Below are 9,284 nucleotides of genomic sequence, written 5' to 3'. Positions count from 1 at the left end.
CAAGCTTAAATTTCATGAAGATGGCACGGTGTTCCCTCGTTTTTAATAGGGCTGTTTAAGTGTTAGATCCTGCAAAGAAATGACCCAGTTTTACAGCAGAGGGGAGCATAACAGGCTCCATTTTCTTTTTCAGACAGATTCCCTGACTCACTAAAACTCAGTGCACCAGCACCAACTATTCAATTTAGTTTATTATATCATTTCAATGAAATGCTTTTTATCTTAAAGTACTCTATAAGGCAAAGCTCCAAATTAAAAGTAATCCAAACTAAGAAAAAAAAAATCTCATTTATCTTTATGCACTTAATCACTAACTTTGCAGCAATCCCTGTTGAGTGTGCATGTGGGGATGCTGGTAAGGATTAACTCACTTTTTTTGATGGAACAACTTCAATCAGAACTTCAAGAACAAGCAATCTGTCATGATTGATTGGAAATGTATAGAGATGGAGAAGCAGAATCACTGGGCCCATGAGCACTCAATGTTAAAGCAAACTTAAATGGGTAATAATAATAATAGTTGTACCTTCCTTGACTTCTAATAAGTTTCATCTAATAAGTTCTCATCTATTATGTGTGATGAAAATCAGTTTACAGTGAGCGGTAGCATGAACTTCTTCAGAAAATTTTGTTTGTTGGAAAGAAGCTGGGTTAAACCCCGTACATAAAGGCCTGTTTATCATCTATAGATACAAAACCTATGGTTTTTGGTAGCTATAGTTAAAGTGGTTTTCCTCCTCCAGATTGATGGCAAAGCTATGCAGAAAATATGGAGCAGTTATTACTTCTACACGGAGAAAAGAAAAAGAACATGGTCTATAATAGCAGAAAATGTGTCAGTGTAAAGTAGAAGTCATTACATCCTCCAGAAGCCTGAAATAAGAAGGCATGTTGGTTACATCCCACATGTATAAATAAAGGTGTTCCAACCAAATGAGATGAAGACTGAACTTTTAAGCCTTGCAAAAATTTCTACGGCAACACATCCAATCTTTTCAAAAACACCATGGTGGTGGCAGCATCAGGCTGTGGGCATGTTTTTTTCAGCAGCCTGGACTGAGAGTCTGGCCCATGTCAAGGGAAACGTAGATGATGTTAGATATATGGATATTCTTAAGCAAAACCTTGTTCTGCTTGCAGTTTTAAACTGGGATGGAGGTTCAGCTCCCAGCAGGACGACAACCTGAAACCTATTTTTTTGTCATGTGTCGTTTCCCCTGTTTACTGATATAAGACCATTAGGTTTGTTTTACGTACCTAAAAATATTTCTGTACAATTTTGAAAAACAATTGAAATTATTAAAAACTAGTTCAAAGCCATTCATTTTAAATAAGATGTACTTAAAAAGGACTAAATGGATTGACATTAAATTTGGTGTGTAAACATAAAAAAACCATCCATTATCCCATTGAGTTAGACAACATCCCCACAGTGTAATTCTTGTATAACTTTGTTTAATCATGTTGAACTCATGCTCTCTCCACGTACCTTTGCCTTTACACGTAGCGTTACACATTTAAGCCAAAAAGTTCAAATTATGTCTCACTTTTGCTGTCCCTCTGAAGTGACTTGTAGAAAACACTAAACGGCACTTTGGCGTTTTGGAACAATAGCTTTCTTTTCAACAACTTTCCAGATTTATGGGGTGGATAATAGGTAGCTGTCCTCCCTACAGATTTTCCTACCTGAGCAGTGGATTTTTTTCCTTCAGTTAAAGCGATGCAAGGTTAAAGAGTTTCTGGTGAGATTTGAAGAACTTGAGATATTTTACAAATAAACTCTGCATTCAAATTCTCCACAACTTCAGCTCTGATCAGTTTGCTTTGTTCTTTATGATTGTCTTTGTTCACTAATGTTCTCCAATGAAACATCCACGGGTCTTTATGGAACAGCTGGATTTAAGCTTAGATTTAATGAGACATAGATGGTGTTGATATATAAATAGACAGGAGACAGCTGGTTTCACTCTAATTTATTTAGGGGAATCACAGTGAAGAGGGCTGGAAGCAAGTATGAGCTGGACATTTATGAAAAGATTTTAAAGAACTTGTATCTCTTTGCTTCCCACTTTTTTTTTTTTTTTTTTACCATTTAGTGATGATCGGTCACAAAACTCCAGTATATCACAGTGAAGTTTGTGGATGCTTGAAAAAAAAACTTCAAGATGTATGAATTTAAGTGAAAAATGGAAAAGGCATGTTTCCTGATTATGTGCTGATGTGCTTTTTCTCATGAAGTTCTTACCTCTGTCCTTCTCCCTGGTGACACGGGCATCTGCTGTTGCTGTGGAGCCTGAGCAACAGAAGCATGACTTTGGCCACAAGTCCCATGCAGTAAATAACGTCTTGCATGCAGGCAAGTTTTGCAATGCGGACAAGCAAAGCAAAGCCAAGCAGCTCTGTCAGAGATATAGAGCTTTGCCTCCATTTGGGCTGCAGACACACTGGGACAGAAATTGCAAAATCTCCTGTGGTGCAATATGGTCTGCTGGCTAGAACGTACAGCCATAGTGGCCCTGCAGAGCAAAACATAACATTAGTTCAGAAACGGAACAACAAAACCGAGGAAAGGGGGGGGGGGGAGCACACAAATGCTTTTAGATGAAGAGGAAAAACATTTTAGAGATCATAACGTAGCACAAAACTCTTTAAGAAAACATTTGTACATTTTAAAAAAAATCATAACAGATGAGCAGATAAAAAAACCCTAACATATATAAAAATATTAAATCAATAATTTTAGGATTTAGCTCTACCAGACACTAATGATACAAATAAATATAAAGCACTGGAAAAGAAAAACAAAAAAACAGAACAAGAGTTGTATTTCCTGAACAGAAGACTATACTAAGATTACATTGGGAATTACCAAAAAAACAAACAAACATTTATTTAAAAACATGATTTTAATAAAATAGATATTTAGAGTTAAAATTGTAATGATACGCTGCTATGAAATTTAATACATTTAAGTGTAAAAGCTAACCAAACCACTATGCCCAAAAGTACTAACAGTCAAACAGGGTGGTTGTGATGTGATGATCTGGGACTGCCCCCCCCGTTCAGGAGCTGGATGACTTGCTGAAGTTATAGCAAAAAAATACTTCTAACCAAGAGAAACAAAAAAAAAACAAAACCAAAATGCCCTTAGTTTGAAAACTTAAGCTGAAACAAATTTGAGTTATGTTTAGAAAAACTAAATGTACACCTCAAAATGAGAATTCATCCCATTTTTTGTTTATTATAAAATGGAGCCTAGGGGGAAGTTCAACTGAAGAAACTGATTGCTTTCCTACATCCACCTGCGACACAGCCAATCAGCTTTGAACCACACCTCAACGAAAGCCAACCGGCATCCAAAGCTGATCTTAAAAGGCCTCCAATCCGCTCTTTTCTGCTCCTGTGGGCAGGCAGCGGATGCGCTGTGACTTCATTCAGATGATTCCGTCTCAACCCACCTCCAGCCCCTCTTCCACCTTTGTAGCTGAAGCTTCATCAGGATGTCATTCCTCCCTGACTCTTATTGTGTTCCCTGTCTAATCTCAACCGGTCCGGTTGAGCTGGTTCTGCCGGAGGTTTCTTCCCAATGGGGAGTTTTTTCTCTCCACTGTCGCTTCATGCTTGCTCATCATGGACAGGTTCTCTCAACCTGTGTTTTCCAACTGGACTTCCATCTTCCAGGTCACTGAGTGAAGCTCTAGTACCAGCTCACGCAGTCCACTGGTTCTCCCCATAAAGCTCAGCATACTGTCTCGTTAACCAGCAGTCTACAGACTGACCAACTTCATCTATCTCCACTCCACCACCATAATCAGGCCAGGGGGGAAACAGACCTGTTCTTTGCTCCTGTTCATGCATATCTATCAAAATGAAGCTCTGTTTCCTGCCAAAGTCTAAGCACCAAAAACGAAGTAATTGTATCAATACATTTCTCCTAATTGTCTTTTCTCTTCATTTCAGTTTTTCAGATCGAACTTGGATTTAAATATGACTGAAAAACATTTGACATCTCAGCACTCTAAAACTTAACCTTAAAGAGGCAGATCATGCTTCAGTGGGGCCAAATCTAACAACCCTGCAAAGAAGAGTGGGACAAAACCCTTCAACATTATTTGATCCTTTATATTTCATATTTTTATTTTATTTTAGGGGGGATGCATTTCATTCTCAAGCTTCAGTAAAAAAAAAAGTCACAAGTATACCCTTAAAAGTCATTGCACATTGAAAGTATTTTCTTAATCTCTTTAAACCATTGAATATAAAATTGAGAGTTGATGCAACAAGCTTTATATTATGTTTAAGTGCATGCATACTGGATGTCATTTCCATATTCTGCAGGCAGGGAGGCAGTGAGGGGAGGTGGACCTGCTGAGGTTAAATAGATGCTGCTGCACACTTTCACTCTGCTCCATTCACATGTCTGGATCGGAGGTCTGTGGCGCTAATCCTCTTAAATCCTGGTCAGACTGAGGCGGAGCAAAAGCAAGCATTTAGTTTCCTTTCAGCTCAGTTTCACTGTGGCGGGACGCGCAGAGCGCATGGACTCTCCCGTTTAAACAAACATAAACAAAACTTCAACATGATGTGTGTGGGGGGGATTCTGTAGAGTAGCTGCCTGTGGAGACGGCGCGCTCAGAAGGGGGACCAGATGCGGCTCTTGCCATGGCTGCTGCCGGGAAGCAGAGCTTTCAGGTGGCGTTGATCTGGCTGTGCGTCGCTCAGCTGACCGCAGGTAGGCTGCTTGTCTCCATGTGCATCTAAAACATGTCATTATCAGGCTGCTACTTGAATAATTTACTGTATATGGATGTTTCTGCAAATCTCTGGTTTAAAAAAAACCCACAAAATTATAATGATATTAATAATACTTTGGCCTTTATTCTTCATATATGCCCAGAGTTTTTCATTGAAGGATTTATTATTTAATACAATTTCTCTGTCAGCAAACCTGATTTAATATATTCTTTATTAAGCTGAAGATTAATAATGTTTTTATTTCTGTTGCATAACATGACAAGCCAAATGGGAAAAGAATCCAACTTTTGAAAATCCCTTTGAAATAAATATCACTGAATTAAAAAAAAAAAGTTATTTATAGTTTCTTGGATGTCATGTTTAGAAATTCACTTTTTTTTTTTATTTAAATTTTGTGCATGCTGCTCTTAGAGACTCTTCATACTACAAGAAAGAACAGAAGATTGCTGAAATTATAAGCAGTTAAATACAGTAAACTTGATGAGGAAGTTTATCTTGTCATCAGAAACAGTAAACTCACCTGCAAACGCCTTCATCTTTTCATCACCAAGTCATGTCAAGTGTACACAACATCTATGCTTCTACGGGATGTTTGGTGGGAAACCAGGGGGAAAAACACTTTTTCTGTCAATAATCAGAAGTGCAAAGTTGTGGTGTGTTTTGGTCTGATGTAATTAAGATATAGTTTCTTTAAAAAAAAAAGAAATCTTTGTGGAAAAATATGCAGGAAAAAGAAAAAAAAGTTGCAGTTGTTTATCAGGAAAGCTTTTCCTCACCTGGAAAACTATGTCCCGGCTAAATATTTTTATATTCAAGAAAATAAGATGTTTTTTGATTACCCTGAAAGAATTCCAGGTGATTACAGAACTATCCTATGGAAAGATTAAGACTGTTCATTCTTTGATATGAGTTAAAAATGACCTATCTGTGATCAATAGGAATGGAAAAGAAAGTTTTATTTATGTTTAGTTTCTATCACTTTATATTATCTGTTTTGGTTTGTTTTCTCCTATGCTTCTCTTTTCTCTCTGGTTTTTTAATAAGGATGTTACAACCTCACTGCCTCTGCTGTTGGCTGGATTTGCTCTTTTTTTGTCACGTTGGTCTAAATTTAGTCCAGGATCTCACAAACAAACAAATGAGGCATTTCTAACAAGTGTATAATAAGGTGTTACTTACAACTCTAAAGCTTTTGCTCCTCCTTATGGAAACATGGTTCAGACTCCCAGAAAAATAGAAAAAATTTGACCTTTCTTACTGACTTTTAGCAATGTCTTTATTATTTGTGTTTTTTTTTTTTGTTTTTTTTGTTTTGCAATTATATATATTTTTTGCATAGATTCCTAGACAGAAAATGAAAAGTAAAGAGAAAATCAAAAATGCACACACATTCCAGCCTAGGCACTTGAAAACCAGAACCTGTATTTTAAGAGAACAAGGAGGTGAAACTAAAATCAGTGTCCGCAACAAATGTCTAGTTGTAAAAAATGTTGTCTTGTTTTGCTAAATTCGGCTTTGCAGCATGGAAATAAAAGGAGTGGCATTTCTGAGTACATTAAAAAATGTAAAAGGAGAGAAGAGGCGTATAGAAACTGAGGACAGTGTGGGAAATATAGACTGGAGGAGAATTTAGGAATGAAAATAAGATGGGAGTTTTGTTGGAAGCTGGACTTTGTTATTATCATATTATACAGTCTGAGGTTCACTCAGGCTGTGGTGACTGTTATAGTAAAGCTATAGCTCAAACACGAGGATTGTGGATACATTAAACACATTGTTTTCCTTAAAAAGATGCTGGAGTGACTAAAATTTTACGCTGAAACCAGAGAAACCACAGACATTGGTAGACGGTATACTTAAGTTCAATGTATATCATTTTGAGTACAGGAGTAGATTTTTGAGCAGAAGTAAATACAATATGATTTTAAGTGGCCCGTCTGCCATAAATTAAGATGTGAGGAAAAAAACAAAACAAACAACCTATTTGGAATTTAAGGAATAACAAGTTTTTTCACTTACAGAAATAATTTAGCTGCAAAATCGAACGTTCTTGACAAGCTTGTTACTAAGCAACCCAAACAAAATATTGGCTGCCTTTTTGAGAGTTTCTATTTTTGCTAATATTCTTTAACAATTTATATTTCTAAAGAAAGATACCCAGAGAAAAACAAATTGCACTTTTCAAATCATTTCATCTCTCAAGGGAAAAGGCTTTTAAAACTGGACTGGGACTTCTTGAACGTAACTGGCCCATTTGGTAAGTCTTAAATTCACTGTGGTTTTCCACATTTTTTGGCAAGCGGAGTTCAGTCACACTATCCACACCCAGGCCTCACTCCTCTCTGACCTGTAGAGTTCATGAGTAATTGAAATAAAACATGTCTGATGCTATGAAGTAGACTAGATGATCAACACATAACACCAGATCCAAAGAAATTCTGTATCTATAACTCTGTAAAGAGTTCAAAGCCATCTGGAGGCTTCTTGAAACACAGAGTGACTATCTACAAATAGAGAAAACATGCAATAAGGGTGACCTTTCTGAGGAGGGAATAATTAATCAAAATTACTCCAAGAATGGGGATGGTGACTCATTCAGGTACTCACAAAAAGCCTAGTTTCACAATCAACAATCTCACTGTGTAGAAAACGTTTTTGATGATCCTCTAGACTTTATTGACTTTATAGTTTTTCTGCAAAATTATGATTAATGGTGGGATACTATGGAGGGTTTGTGACCTGGCATGTGTGGCTTAACCCGCCCCAAAAATCATCTCAAAACTGACTATGAAACATGGCGATGGTACTATGTCTGAGACTACTTTGCACCTTAAATGCTGGGATAATTGCTGTAATTAATTGAATCTAACTAATTAAAAAGTGGATTGACAGTCATCCTAAAAGCCTCACAGTAATGAATTTGAATGAGCTGAAATATTTACCGATGAGAAAAAAAGGAGCTAAATAAGGGGCTAAATACTTTTATCACTGCACTGTTTGATGCAAATGAGACTATAATCTGACATTTTCCAACCAGCCTTATCCTCTGACATAAGCCTATTTTTTTCCTGATCTATGGAGGTTTTTCTGTTTTTAAAGGATCTTATTAAGTTTTTAAACTGTAAATCAGTCATTGGGCTCAGTAATACATATCGATAATTAAAATAGTTCATATTATCATTGGGACCCTACTGCTAATTCTGTGTACTCTATATGCAGTCATAAGCCGCAATGCTTATTATATGTGCAATAAGGGCAGTTGCCCAGGTCTGCAATAAAAGTTTCCTGCACATTTTTCCAGATAATCAATAAAAAGAAAACAGCAACAAACAACACCTATGAGTGTTTTGTTGCTTTTAAGCAGTTGTAAACAGTGGAAAGTTTTCTTGTTTGTAAAGTATTGTTTTTGCTGTACATGGACAGACTAGTTTACAGGACTGTGCTAAATATTATTTTGCACCAGAATCTCTCAAAATCTCCTGCATTTTAATTAATCAGGGCTCATTCATACAAGAGCTGGTCCTGCCAAGATGATAAAAATTATATCTTCTCCTGTAACATTTTAATAGATTGGAGCATCCAGAGACAAGGATCTATGACCATGAATCGATGCTCAGTTGTGTCCGGAGTCCTTTGCTTTTCCATGCCATCTTCTTTTTAGTGAATCTCACAGGTTCCCTGTAGGATTCATTAGTCAGTTTATTTATAAATCACCTCCAGCAAAAAAGCTCAATAAAAGTGAACATGCTAGAGGATAAGAAGTACAAAAGCTTGACAGAAAAAGAATAAACAGAATAAAACCACCCTTATAGAAATACGTTAAGCCGAAATCAAATGGTTTAAATATGGTTGATACCAGTGGAAAAAGGCCAAAACAGGACAAACTAAAGTGCATGCACAAACTTACAGTTTAAGAGAAAAAAAAATACCCTGACATGCAAGTGGCCGTGGAGATAAAAGAACTTTGCACTGGGAGAATTGGAAACTGATAATGACACCTTGAAATCCATTATCTCGCATATCATGGTGACTTACACAATAGAATTATTGAATCAATATTAAGTCATATCATTAAAATATACGTTTATTCCAAAGAAGCGGCTAAGTAGGCTATGATACTAATACAAAGTATAATTTCAGAGGGATTCAAAGCAATAATTCAGATCCAGAATTCTTTAAAACATGTCCTATAGCACTTTCTAACAGTCATCCTGCAGCCAATCAGAATCAAGTCATCAACCACACCATATAAGTTGGGTTTTGAAAACACAGCTGGACTTTTGAAGTGTTTTTCTCCACCAGAAAGGCTGTCATTCTGAGCATATCTGCTGTGAAGTCGTCAGTTTTTAATTACCTAATACTTTAATGTGTTCTTATTAAGGCTGTCTTGATCTGATGTTGATTTTAGAAAATAGTCCAATATGAGCCATAAAGTGAATATTGCAATATATATTGACAGCCTCTAAAATCAAGAGGGGTCTGGCCGCAGAGCTGTACTGTTCTGAAAGGGAGCTGCACTGTCAGGACCC

The 9,284-nt window shown here is 36.7% G+C and overlaps 1 protein-coding gene across 1 annotated transcript in view; it reads left to right on the top strand.

Annotated features, from left to right (window-relative positions):
- The first annotated feature begins 4,406 nt into the window (after positions 1-4,406).
- Positions 4,407-9,284, top strand: part of acvr1c (activin A receptor type IC) — a 23,136-nt gene continuing 18,258 nt past the window's right edge. Inside the window, exon 1 of the mRNA XM_015378520.1 lies at positions 4,407-4,732. Within this exon, the coding sequence (XP_015234006.1) occupies positions 4,663-4,732 (70 nt within the window). The 5' untranslated portion in view covers positions 4,407-4,662. The remainder of the gene's footprint in view (positions 4,733-9,284) is intronic.

This window comes from Cyprinodon variegatus, unplaced genomic scaffold (genome assembly GCF_000732505.1).
Source record: "Cyprinodon variegatus isolate N-32 unplaced genomic scaffold, C_variegatus-1.0 Scaffold174, whole genome shotgun sequence".
NCBI lineage: Eukaryota > Metazoa > Chordata > Actinopteri > Cyprinodontiformes > Cyprinodontidae > Cyprinodon > Cyprinodon variegatus.
This window is presented reverse-complemented; position numbering and strand designations above follow the sequence as displayed.